The sequence below is a fragment of the Eptesicus fuscus genome, chromosome 14 (genome assembly GCF_027574615.1).
Source record: "Eptesicus fuscus isolate TK198812 chromosome 14, DD_ASM_mEF_20220401, whole genome shotgun sequence".
NCBI lineage: Eukaryota > Metazoa > Chordata > Mammalia > Chiroptera > Vespertilionidae > Eptesicus > Eptesicus fuscus.
In genome coordinates, this window is record NC_072486.1 from 71,609,526 (window position 1) to 71,623,761 (window position 14,236).

The 14,236-nt window shown below is 39.8% G+C and overlaps 1 protein-coding gene across 1 annotated transcript in view; it reads left to right on the forward strand.

Annotated features, from left to right (window-relative positions):
- CTTNBP2 (cortactin binding protein 2) overlaps positions 1-14,236 on the forward strand; it is a 179,999-nt gene that overhangs the window by 55,109 nt on the left and 110,654 nt on the right. The window contains 1 exon segment of the mRNA XM_054726058.1: positions 13,449-13,673. Within this exon segment, the coding sequence (XP_054582033.1) occupies positions 13,449-13,673 (225 nt within the window).

Consider the following 14,236-nt stretch of genomic DNA (forward strand, 5'->3'; position numbering starts at 1 on the left):
AGCCAATCAAAGCGTAATATGCTAATGATATGCTAAGGCTGCTCAACTGCTCACTATGATGTGCACTGATCACCAGGGGGCAGACGCTCCAACTGGTAGGTTACCTTGCTGCTGGGGTTTGGCAGATTGGGACACACCTTGGAGCCCTCCTGCGGTTCCTGCCCGGCTGGCCAACCTCCCACATCCCTCCCCGGCCCCAATCGTGCACCAGTGGGGTCCCTCAGCCTGGCCTACACCCTCTTGCAATCCAGGCTGAGGGACCCCCCCCCCCTTCCCCCCCGCAAGTGCATGAATTTTGGGCACCGGGCCTCTAGTTGAGAAATAATGGTTTGAAGAAATAGCATCTGGAGAAACGTGAGCTCTTCACTGGATGGAGAAAGTGTTTCAGTGGGAGATGCACTGGGGGAAAGGAAGGCACTGAGATATTTGGGTAGTTCTGATGGAGTCTGAGGACATGTGGATGTTGAGGAGAGTTCTAGTGAAGGCTGTGGGAGCCAAGGACTTTATGAGCTCTCATAATTTCACTTATCCATGTGATTCAAAGTCTCCCGGATAACCAAACTCTTAGATAAGCCATTTTGTTTTCTTTTTCTCCAAGTGTTTGAATTTAAAATGAAAATATAATAACCAGTAAATATTTTATCCACAGTTAGAATTATACCTTACCTTACCCAAACATTCATTACTTAAAAAAAAAAAAGCTTACATGTGGAAACATCATTAGCCTTTTCCTTTGACCATTTGGTAATCTAGGCTATTAATCCCCAAAGGGTAGTTCAAATATAAATTTCAGTTATGACCTTGTGAAACAAAAACAATCATTACTTTTTCAATTAATTCAGACCGAAAGCTGTTTATTTCCTATGAGGAGCAGGGAGCCTCCAGGGCCATATATCCAGGGACAAGGGTATTCATTCTACTGATGAGTTCTTTGTAATGAAGGAACAACGGTCCAATGCTGTTGCAAAACCATAGCTGTTTAGTGGCTTTCATTTCTTCCTGGGATTCTTCTCCCTCCAAGTAGTGTTTCAGCTTTGAGGACAACATTTCTCCCAGGGTCTGTAAGTTTGGATTTCCAATTTTTCACTCTCATTTCCAATTCTTACTTCCTAGTTCTTCACACTTGAAGAGTGAGAGAAACAAAATAGGGATCCCAGCATAGTGTGTTCTGATGTATCTGTGATCCTTTCACTCAGACATGGGCTGATGGGCTTGTGAATCCTAGGGTAGATTCTTAGTATGTCAAGGTGCTGGTGAATTTCTTGACCTTAGAAGATACACTTGGAGCCCTTGATGCTGGTCTCCTAGTGTGATTTTGTGGCTGAATGGCATCATAGCAAAAACACTGTAACACAGATAGCTTTCAGGAGTAATTTATTTGATTATTACCCTTTATGACATAAAGAGCATTTGATTGCCTGTTGTACACTTCATGTGGTTTATGTGTGTTAAAAAAAAAAGCGCCTTTTGTTTGTAGGGTCATTTTAACACTGGGAAATAATAATAAAATAAAGACTGCTACTAATACTAAATTAGCTTCAGAAAGAAATACTTTGGCAGTTCTATTTTAATTTTTTGAGGTAACTCCATACTGATTTCCATAGTGGCTGCACCAATCTGCATTTTCACCAATAGCGCATGAGGATTCACATTCTCACTAACACTAGTTTTTTGATTTATTGATGATAGACATTCTGACAGGTGTGAGGCGATACCTCGTTGTGGTTTTAATTTGCACTTCTCTGATGATTTGTGAAGTTGAGCATCTGTTCATATGTTCATTGACCATCTGTATGTCCTCTTTGGAAAAATGTCTATTTTACTCTTTTGCCCATTTTTAAATTGCAATGTTTGTGGGGTATTTTTGTGTGTGTTGAGTTTTATAAGTTCTTTATAAATTTTGGATATTAACCCCTTATCAGATGTGTCATTGGTGAATCTGTTCTCCTATTCAGTGAGTTGTCTTTTCATTATGTTGATGGTTTCTTTTGCTGTGCAAAAACTCATGACCCAGCAATTCCACTTACAAAAATTTATCTGAAGAAACCAGAAACACTTAATTCAAAAGAATATGTGTACCCCTATGTTCATTGCAGTGTTATTTACAATAGCCAAGATTTGGAAGCAGCCCAAGTGCCCATCAGTAGATGAGTGGATAAAAAAACTGTGGTACATTTACACAATGGAATACTACTCAGCCATAAAAAGGAAGAAAATTTTACCTTTAGTAACAGCTTGAATGGACCTGGAGAACATTGTGCTAAGTGAAATCAGCCAGTCAGAGAAAGACAAATATCATATGATTTCACTCATATGTGGAATTTAATGAACAAACTGAACCACCAAACAAAATAGAGACAGACTCATAGATAGAGCAGGCAGACTGCTGGGTGGTGGTGATGGGGCGTGTGTGTGTGTGTGTGTGTGTGTGTGTGTTTTAAAGAAAGAATTATTTTGGAAATGGGCTATTAAGATTTTTTCCTTCAATAAATTGATTTTTTTGGGTCATTTTGGGGAATTTTTCTGTTAATACTTTTATTTATTTGTAATGGAGTAGGAATAGTTTCTATGGATGCCAGGCTTAATGTCAAGAAAGTACATGCTATTCTTTACTTCTCAAACACAGCTGCAAGTATCCATGTGCCTGGTACCAGTATTTAAAAATAGACTATACAGGCAAAACAGTCTGTGCATTGACTTCCAAGCACAGGATTAGTTTTAGAGGGATCTTCTGAGTGCATGGCTGTACTGCATCAGCTCGGACAACTCTCATGATGCCTCATACACACCCTGACAGATCCTCTTTTAGGACTTCTGAAGTGCAGTTAGGTCAGTGGGTATGAGTGCAGGGCTGTGACCTGGGCTCTGGATGTGAGTCCCATTTGAATCATTTGCTTTAGCACAGAGGCAGTAAAATTGCACTTGAGTCCTTTCCTGCTGGCTAGCCCCAGGGGACAGTCACTCACAGGAATGGGTGACAGGCATGTCTGGATACCCCATTCCTAGTCCTGTGGCTCCTGGGGATGTATGTCCTATGAGAAACTTCAGAGCATCATCGGATCTTGTGGACAAAGCGAAGGCGTTTGGATGAAAAGGACATGTGACTGGTAGCATTATCTACCCTGGCTGAGGGACTGTGACCACAGGCGTCAGTTCCGTGTAACACTTCTCTGGAACTGATCAGCGTTTGAGAGCTTACCTGGTTTTGGCAAAGGCTGATGACCTTAGTCCCATCCTAACTAAATTTGTTATTTCACTGCCCTTGTGTTCTCCAGGAATATTAACGGGAGACTAAGGATATTAGAGGACAAAAGCAGATGTCTTCAGGAGCTGCTCCAGAAGAGCGGGGGTGGAGATGGCAGGGTGCTGATCTCCTTCCTGCAGCAAATTCCAGGGAGCGCTGTCAGGGGCCGCCTACACAGAAGAGCGGTGTCATTTGGTCTGAGGCCACGGAGTCTTAGTGTGAAAGTGGGTGGCATTGCTTGGACCAATAGAAGTTGGGATTCTTACAAGGATAGATTTAAAACTATAGTTCAGGTTTACTCTTCAGAAATTGATCACAGCCAGTCATAAATCATGCTGGAGACTCAGGAAATGATTACCATTCATCTGGGCCTAAACGCCTTTAGAGAATACGCACACTTTTCACTGTTTCATAATGCGTAACACATGTTTACAGTGTTCTATAATGTGTCCTCTATTACAGACTAGTTAAGTACTCCCTTCCCGTTCTGCTCACAAATGCCCAGCAGAATAAAGAAGACAAGGCAGCTGGTTGCTGAAAAATGGCCCATGTGTAGACCTCGCTTGAATAAATGATGAAATGTAAAAAGGAAGTCTAGCAGAAACACAAGTAGTTGAACATTTTTACTGATGTGAACCAACACAAACAGGCCTTGATAAATGACCAGTTTTATATTAATAATACCAGCTAACCTGTGTACCACAGTTGATGGTTTACAAAGCATTTTCACAGCGTTCCTTGCATTAAATGCAATAAAGAAAGACAAATTTGCATGATCTGAAATAGCTTCTTACCCTGTTCCTGCTAATGACACTTGTCTTGTTGAGATCTGTCTGTTCCTTGAACAAGATCAGCTCTCACCTTTTGCCTTAGAGGTCCCTGTGCCTCTGACTTAAGAATAGCTTAGGAGCTTCCAGGCCCCGGTTCACACATCTGCAACCTGTCCCAGGGGCACACATCTTTACTGCAGGCATATGAGGAAGTTACCCCTCCAGGGACTGTGCCTCTTCCCAGGGATGCCCTGTGGTCTGTGCAGCGAATCTCTCTTAGCAACTGCAGCCATTTTCTGGTTTGCTGTGGGGCGTAGCAGCAGGTAGGCATTCAAGAACTGGGGAACATTTAATGGTGGTAAAAATTGCTGGCAGGGTTTGAATAAAGACTGCTTTCAAACCTTTGGCATTCCTTTACCCTTGATTGCTGGTGATAGCAAGTAAATCATTTCAGCTGGTGGAAGGTGAGAGTGGTAAGATCTTTCCATGTTTTCCAGATGCTCAGCAGTTCTTGTGACTGGTGAGTTACTCCTCAGTGTCCAAGGTTGGAGGGGGTGGTAGGGGTTTGGGGGAGGGCACAGCACCAAGAGCAAAACTGTCTCCATCATTCTCTCTTTCTGTCCTGGGAACTTACAGTTTTAATTAAGAGAACTTACGTTTCCTGCTGCTATAAAAGGGAGCATATTTTAAAATTTTCATTACAACCTCTGCCCCCACAAATTATCTGTTATATTATCCCCACTAGACAGGAGGCTGCCTTTAATTCTTTGTTTTTCACTTTTTAATTAGCGTGTGGGGATGCTTATGTTAAAACTGTTCACACATTTCTTTTCAAGTCACAAATAAGTAGATATTTCTAAAATTATCATATTAGCTAACTACATTATTCCTGAAATATTGAAACATTTCAAGGAAGCTACCTGTCACTTTATTTTTTTTTTTTTTGAGGTTTGGTTGGTTGGTTGTTTGGATAATCGTTTATATGTTCAATTTTAGGAAAGATGTTTAATGCTGTTTTTTCTTTCTTGTTGTGACTTAAAAGTCCTAGGTGATTAAAGCCAAATAAGAAAGTAGTTCTGTGCAGTCACGATGATGTGAATACCATGCCGGTGGGGCGAACCTGTCTGGGGATTGTTAGAACAGGACTTCGGCCCAGCACCTGTGAAGGGGTGCCTGCAGAATGCCTCGAGTGTGCGTGGCACAGGGCTCTTCAGCCCCCACAAGTGGTCACTGCTTCTCGGCACAATATGTGGCCACTCAACAAAAGCCTCTTATTTCAAACGTTTATTTTACAAATCGATGAGCAAGTCAAATTCTACTCTCTTTTTAATCATTGGAAACAAGTTTTCTTTCACATGTTCTAAGTCATCTTTTTACCGGGAGCTGTTATTTTGCTGGTTCACTAGAATGTCACAAAATCTGATATGTTTTTGATGGGGTTACTTATTTTGTTGGAAAAGTCTACCAATTTACTCAATATCTAGAAGCTTTAGAAAGCTAGGCATGAAGCATATGACTTAGAATTTCAGCAAATGAAGTACGTTTATGTTAGAGCCACAAATAGAATATTTATCCTGAAAATTCACCCCGAAAGCTCCAAATTACACCCATTATTAATGGCAAAGGTTCTAAAGTTAATGGTATAACAGTATCTTCTTTCTCTACATGTGGTGCTTCAGAACATGTCATTTGATTTACATTAGAGCTGATTTTATGTACTAAAGGGTGGTGTTGAAATAGGATTCTGTATTATTTTGTTCTAAGTCTTTGCTTTTTACTCTGTAATCTTTTTTTAAAAAAATCTCTCAAAATAATTTATATTTTCTCTACCCATGGAGTGTCATATTCACACGTGTTTCTGTAACTGTTGGATGATAATGAGTTCATTTCCACCCATAGGCATGTTGTTTCTTCTCTTGTGTAGCGATTCATGCGTGCACCTGCAGTGCTCGGCCTCCCGCATACACGGAGGGGGCTCTAGAATAATGGACCTTAGAAGCACAGCCTTTTCCCTTAAGGGATGTGATGCAATAGGAGAGACAGAAGAGTAGTACACATGTGGGCACACACCTGAAAATCATCTCCCAGCACACTACAGGCTTGACAGACTTCTGGGAGCTCTAAGTAATATGGAGACTTTGGCACTGGCATCTGATCCCCAAATTCCCATTTCTGTGAGATAATCTACAGGATATAAAAATAGGCAAAGACAAGCTAGAAAGAGTGTCATCATTATGGAAATGATAGCTATCGCTATATGTTCATGTTTGTCCAGGCACAGCCAAATGCCTTACATGCATTATTTCTTTAATCCTTCAGAACAACAAAACCTTGGGTTAGGTAGCTGTTATCCTCATGGAACCAGTGAAGACCCAGGAGAATACAGTAATCAGCCTAAATTTACATAATTTGGAAGTGGCAGAGTCTATATTCAAATCCTTTGCAGGGTCTGTGGCTCTAACTTCCTCTTACTCTCAGCTGAAAGGAACACAGCCATGTAAATTGGCGTCAGTCTGCCCACTGAATCGCTTTATTAGAGAAGCATATTAATGGCAACCAGCTGAAAAGTTAAATATATTTGAGGAGACTCTACCTGCCCTGCTTATGGGTAAACACCAGATGAGGATTGGCTCTTACTGGTCCAAAGATGGAGTAAACAGAAAAAGAAAAAGAATAAAAAAAAAAGCATCTGAAAGATTTTGCAGCCTAGAAAAAGGAAAATGACATAATACTTAAGATGCAAGGAAACAACCTACATCTGACAAAATTACGAGAAACAAGTAAATTTTAGAAAGTAATTTTTAGATAGCATCTGCTTTGTGTCTTAAAATTCAAGGAAACAGACTTTGAAGTGACTGAGTGGCTTATGGGTAAGCCATATCGTGATGAAGAGAGAGGACTGTCTGAAAAGCTGAGGAAAGAAAGCAGAGAAGGGGGCGAGATCTTGGGGGCAGAGTGGAGTGCCTCCTAGGTCCACCACTTCTAGCCGTACAACCTGGGACAAACCCTTGCCCTCTCAGTGCTTCAGTTTCCTTCTCTGTAGTATGAGACTACCTACCTAATAGGGTTATTGTAAGAATTTAAAATGAACTAGGAGAATCAAAGCATATATTAAAGTAACAGTGAAAAATCAACACCATTAAAAAATTGAACCCATAACAAAATTAAGATCTCCCAGAACCCAAAGGAAAGGAATTAAGTTGCTGGGGTTCTTGATCCAGCATCTAGAAGGGTTCAAGAATCTGGAGAAGCTCTGTGTGTAAATTAAATAAGAGTCCAGAGATGAAACACAATTTTGGAAGGCATTATGGGGAGCCAGAGGAGCTTGGCTAAAGAAACCAAGTTCTCCTTGTCTCAGGACCCCTTGCTTTTTATTAACCCAAATTGCCCTAAGGCAAGGTAGATATACATTTCAAAGGCCAGGGTTTAGTACATAAATCCATTGTCAGATTGGTGAAACTACCTCTGGCTGTTTAGGTGTTTGGCCAGGAGGAGGCAATAACATGTAGATTGAAATGCTCTTAGCTGTCTGGCAGCAAGCAATCAATTTATGCATCCTTTTCAGGTTTGGGGAAATTCCCTCAGCCACCTCCAGATGATTCAGCCCTGCTGACATGCTGGAATTGGCTTCCGGCATAAAGTGATAGAGTAGGAAATAAGATCCTAATAATAAAAGGCTAATATGCAAATGGTCATCACACTGTGACGTGTAACGACTGATCAGCGGGGACTTGAGGCTGCGTGGTGCCTGGCTGGGGTGGGGACCTCAGGCCGTACTCCCCACCCTAGCACTGGGCTAGGGGACCTCAGGCTGCACCCCCTGCTCTGGCGCCGGGCCGGGGGACCTGAGGCTGTGCCAGGGGACCTGAAGCTGCACTCCCCGCCCAGTGGGGCTTGACAGGGGACCTGAGGCTGCACCCCCCACCTGGCGGGGCTTGACGGGGGATAGGGCCGGCCAGGTCTGGGTCTCACCCAATGGGGGTAGGGCCGGGCGGGCCTGGGTCTCTTGCAATTTTGAAGCGCATGCGGGTGGGCAGGGACTTGACTCTGGGTCCCGCGGTGCGCCTTAGACTCTGACGGGAGCGAGATTTTCATATACATTTTACTAATTTTCTGTCATCTGACACTTCTATTATAGAGAAAGGGCAAATAGTAATATTAAAATATTTCCTCTACTTAATTCCCTTTTAATGTGTATGAATTCGTGCACTAGGCCACTAGTGTGTGTGTGTGTGTGTGTGTGTGTGTGTGTGTGTGTGTGTATGGACAAGAGAAAATGGAGATCCAATAGGAGAGAAATAGGTGTTTTTGAAAGAGACTAGAACAAATGGAATGATGGATGCTGCAAACAAAATGTAGCAGAATCTTTAGATTAAAAAGGCTACAGGCCAGGGCAATACCAGCCAACACTAGTATTGCCCTGGTTATATATTAATTATATGTTATATATTAATTTTAAGGGTAGAAAAAGAATTGATTTAATCAGGCGGAAAAGCAGAAGGCTTACCTGAAAGCAAGAAAAGTCTTCCTGGCCTTGGACTTCCTTGCTCCTGTGCACTATGTAAAATGCCAGACACAGGTGATTGAACAACACATATTTCTATGGAAGGATACCACCTCAGGATGTTTTTACCCAGACAAGATGGCGTTCATATAAGAAGGAAAGAAAAATCATCCTCAGATTGACAAAGGTATAAAATATTCCCATCCAAAAGCTGCTTGAAAAATAAATGATCTAAAGACTTACCTAGTTGGAAATCAGCATAAAAACAAATAATGGTATAAAAATGCAAAGAGGAGCAAGAAATTGGTTATTAGTTCTTATTCTTGACTGGGGCATCAAAATGCTTAGGAGACTCTTGATAGATTTAGCGATTGAGTGTTGGACAGAGCTGAGTGTGTGCGGTTACACAGGTGATCCTGATGAGCAGGCAGGATTGGGAACCACTGCCCTACCAACTTTAATAAAATATGTACTGTACACAGATGACTAGGAAAGTGAGGATGTTGCCAAGGATATGTAAAAAGGATCCCTTTATTCTTAAATTTATGCTAACAGATTTGAAAACAGATTTGAAAAGTTATATCTTATTCAAACCTTTATAAGATATAAAAGCAAATTCTAATAATTAAAAATGATTATTTCCCAATAGTAGGACTCAATTTTATGAAAATGTCTTCTTTCTCCCAATGTGTGTCTAATTTATACATAATTCCAATCAAAGTTATAATTGCTTATTTTTAGAAGTTGATAAAATAAGTTGAAATTTTATCTAAAAGAATGAGCTGGTAACTTAGCAAAGAAAGTTTTGGAAACTGATAATGTGAAGGAGGCTTGTCCTACCGGTTGGTAGCATTTAATAACAAAGTATTTGTACTAGTGAATTATGAATAGAAACATAAAGGAAACACATAGAAAACAGACTCCATACTATAGAAATAAAAAGGAGAAATCATCACAAAGACATAATTGCTTATGTGAGTAGTAACAAAACCTCAAAATGTATGAAACAGAATTGAAGGGAGAAACAGACAATTTCATAAGCATAAAATTTAATACCTCCATCAGTTGTTCATAAACAGCTAGTAGTTGATAGTAAAAATAACATATGAATAAAATTATCAATCATCTTAAATAATTGACATTTGTATTTGTATAACGTGTTCAGTGACCTCAACAGAATTAAATGAGAAATCAATAACAATAAGCTATTTAGGAAAACTCTAAATATCTGGAAATTTTTGAAAAACATTTCTCTGTAATTCATATGTCAAACACAAAATCACAAGGAACTCAGAAAATAATTTGAACTGAATGGCAGCAAATACAGAGCCATTACTTCTACTCTTAAAAGAACCAAATGTGTGTATCTTGCACTTTGTAGTAAAAGTTAAATGTCAATCTATATTTGCAAAGAAAATTATTGACAGTTTTGTGTTGATGATCCTGAACACAATTCAAAATTTCCAGCAGAAAAAATTTTTTCCCACATTTGACAATGTCACATTGGGACTATCAGTTAAAGTTAAAACAAAACCCAACAAAACATAACACACAACTGTTTCACACTGGTTAAAAAAAAAGTATTAAATATTTTCTGACCATAAAATTTATTTAAATTGGAAATAGGTCCATGATTTAATCTACTTATCAAAAGTTTGCTCTGATTTAAGAAGAGCCTATGTGATCAAGAAATGGATTGCATGTGTTAAAAGTATTGTACATCATAAAATAGGTTGGATGTGTGAGTAGACATCAAGTAATTATAATGGTTGTTAAAATATAAGTTTCAGCAGGGGATCCATAATGATAAATATTGAATACTAAAGTGAGGACAAAGATACAAAATTTCCAGAAGAAATTTTGAAATCCAGTTTTGCCCACATCCTGTATAATAGAAGTGTAGTATGCAAATTGTCCCCTCTACCGGGAGATCGACCAGGGGGCGGGGCTGGCCGGGGGAAGGGAGGGAGGCCCTGGCCAGCCACCGCCAGCCACTAGGGACCCTACCAGTGCATGTATTTCGTGCACTGGGCCTCCGTTGAGGGAATAAAAGAATGTAGTTGTTGGAGATTAAAGAGAAAGGTTCTTATGAAAGAGCTTTTCTTTGGAGAGAATTGTGCTGAGTCCTGCCCCATCCAAGTGCTTCTCCCTTCATTTCAAGTTGAGAGAAAAGGGTTTCAAGGACACAAATTAATGACTTAAGTTTTTCCTGAAGGCCTTGATAGGCTGAATGGGGGTGGAGATGAAAAGCAGGAATCCTGTGGAAATGACAGAATGTTGATTTCAATGGTCATCTTGAACTGCCAGATTTTGTTTAGATGAAGATTCATGAGTGTTTCCTATAGACTATGTTGGGCCATGGACATCAAAGAGTTGAAATGAGATTGATTCAGGTCCTATTTAATAGAGAGACATCAAGTAATTATAATTGGTTGTTAGAGAACATGGAGACCTCAGCCCACTAAAACTGCTTTCTAGATGTTATACATAAGGAGTGTGTGCAAGGCTAGCTTCATGGGTATGCAACCTACGTCATGGCAAAGGGTTACATGTTTGGGTGGTTAAATGGTGTGCTGTCACCATCTTGAAATTCTTTATTTTTTAAACAAACAACTTTGTGTTTTAATTTTTTACTGGACCCCACAGATTATGTTTCCTGTCCTAAATGTATGACCTACGTTAGGAAACTATGGATGAAGGGACCTCAGCAGTGGGAGAAGGCATGGTCCTCTAAAGTTACCAAGTACTCTATGGGAAAGAGCAGTCTTTAAGTATTCACCACCCTCCTTGGTAAGGCTAGCGAACCAGTCAGGTGGAATGTTCCTGCTCCTCTCACCTCCATCTTCACCATCTACCTCCAGTCCCTTCCAACCCAGAGAGGGCTAAAACACTTAGTAAGGGCGAGAAGATTTGGATAAAAAGAGAGCGGTTTTCATAAACTCTCCCTTCCCGAGTGGTGCATGTTAAACCTGCTGCAGAGCCTAGCCGGCTGGGGAAGGGAAGCTGGCATAGCACTAAGCTGGATATTCTATTAGCCAAAAGGAGACTGTTTTGTGTCCTAAAGTGACTATAAGACTTGTATTAGATAAAAGTAATTAGAAAAACCATGGGGCTTTCTGAGGTTTTCATCCAGGGCTGAGGGATGAGTTACTTACATTAATACAAATTAAGAAACAAGTGAAAGACAAAATGAAACTGCTTTTGAAATTGCATCTCTGAAGTGATACTTATTCGGTGTATTGATTACATAAGAATCTAGAAATATCAAATGTTTTTTGATTCATAAACCATGTTAACTTTTAAGTTTCAAGTGATGCTCTGAAAGCCAGCTTAGATTTAATGGTGAAATTGGACTTCTTGTAAATAACATCTCCTAATTGATGCGATTTGGTAATAGGAAAAAACAAGGTCATTTGCACTTGTGTTTGTAGTTGTTGGCTGACAGTGGTCTGAAAATGGAAAAGTTTAGTTCAAAGTGGTTGCTTCCAAAGTCAGGAAATGTATGTAATATATCTTTAGAAAACACGCTTAACATTTTGGACATTAAGCTTGCTTTATAATGTAATTTCATTTTTCACTAGCAGTGACATAGAATAATTTTTTTCTAGAGGCTCTTCTAAATGACCTGCGTTGGGAAAATGTGGCTAGTTCTCAATATATTTCTACTGCTATTTCCAATTTTATGTGAAGACTGTTGTAGGCTAATTATCTAAAATTGCATTTAGTGCCATGTGGATGTGCAATTAACTTTGACGCTGATAGATTGACAGTAAAATGAGGTTGCATTCTTTCCTGGGATTCTATGAACTATATTTTAATGCCCTTCAATGATGAGATATTTATATCTTTTTTAAAAAATATGTACTTTTTAGAATTGATTTGAGAGAAAGAGTGGAAGGGAGAGAGAAGGAGAGAAAGGGAGAGAGAGAGAGAAAGAGAAGGAAAAAGAGACAGACAGATAGAAACAGAGAGAAACAATGATTTGCTTTTCCAGTTATTTATGAATTCATTGGTTATTTATTAAACGTGCCCTGACCAGAGAGCAAACCTGTAACCTTGGTGTATCGGGATGCTCTAATCAACTGAAGTACCTGGCCAGAGCAAGATATTTATATCTTCTTAAATTTTCTAGAGTCTTTTTATTTTTATTTTTAAAAATATGTTTTCATTGATTTTTTTTTAGAGAGAAAGGAAGGGAGAGGGATAGAGAGAGAGAAACATCGATGAGAGAGAAACATTGATCGGTTGCCTCCTGCACGCTCCCTACTGGGGGTCAAACCTGCAACCTGGGCATGTGCCCTGACCAGGAATTGTCCTTGTGACCTCTTGTTTCATAGGTCAGCGCTCAACCACTGAGCCACACCAGCCTGGCTCTGGAGGTTTTTTGTAGTTGTCCAAACTTTACAAGATGTGAATGGATTTTTGACTTAAAAAATTTCATGACATAATTTCTTCTTTGGCAAATATCCTTATCAATTCTTTCTGGCTATACAAAACTTGTAGGAGATTTATATTTTTGACTTGGTAAGTATTATGTGAAGTATAACTAATATGAACGTAGAGATAATTTTATTTTTGAACTTTTGCTAAAACTTATTATAACTGTTGATCTTTCTGATTTTACTTTAAATTAGGGAAGGCTGCACCTAAAATTCAGTTCCTTGAAGGAGTGGACGTCATGGGAAAATATATATTTGTATCATTTGTAATTTAAAAGCCAATTTAAAAGTACTATAGACGCAATGGCATGCCAGGCTATCAGGGATTGGGGACACATTCCCCTCCCGTCTTGCTCACCGCCTGACATCACACTTTAGCCACTACTCAGAGCAGTTGTGAATACCATTTGGAAAAGCAATCACAAAACCTTCTTATCCATATCTTACCTTTTTATTCCTTTCTTCAGTGCATTCCTCTGCTTTTGTTTTAGGCTCGCAGGAAGGAGGTGTTTGTCCAGGAACGCTATGGAAGATTTAACTTAAATGACCCGTTCCTGGCTCTGCAGAGAGACTACGAAGCAGGTGCTGGAGATAAAGAGAAGAAGCCGGTCTGTACCAACCCCCTCTCCATCCTGGAGGCAGTCATGGGCCACTGCAGAAAAATGCAGGAAAGGATGTCCACGCAGCTGGCTGCTGCTGAGAGCAGACAAAAGAAGGTATTGATCCCATAACACAGTGTAGAGGGCAGAAACGATCTCTGAGGTTATCCTTTGTTCTTAAATATTGTATTTTCAGGAAGAGTTGGAATAAGTACTTAGAAATGAAAATCTGACTGATTCTGGTGGTTTTTTTGAAATGTCACTCAAAATTAACAAACAAACAAACAAACACAAAACACTAAACCAGAAAGGATGTCTGATAAAGAAATTATGTTTCCCATTAAGGTGACTTCAATACTTTCTTTAAAATAGTAATTTTCCTTCTTTGAATTTCTCTTTTCTACGGCTACGAGACATGCTTAACTGCTAGGGAGGTGATCCAGTAATGCAACCAGGATTCTGATCATATGTGGTATCCCCAACTTACTTTATCCAGCTTCTGTCTCAGATATTTCTTTAAAATTAAAAATCGCTTAAATTATTTCTTTGGAAAGTGAAACTAGCACGAGGAGAAGTAGAATGAAAGTTTGCGTGCAATCTCACAACATGTCATCGTGCAGTCCTGGTTAGTCTCAGGCTCGCCTCTGGGGTCTGATAGCTGTGTATGCTGCAGACCTCCA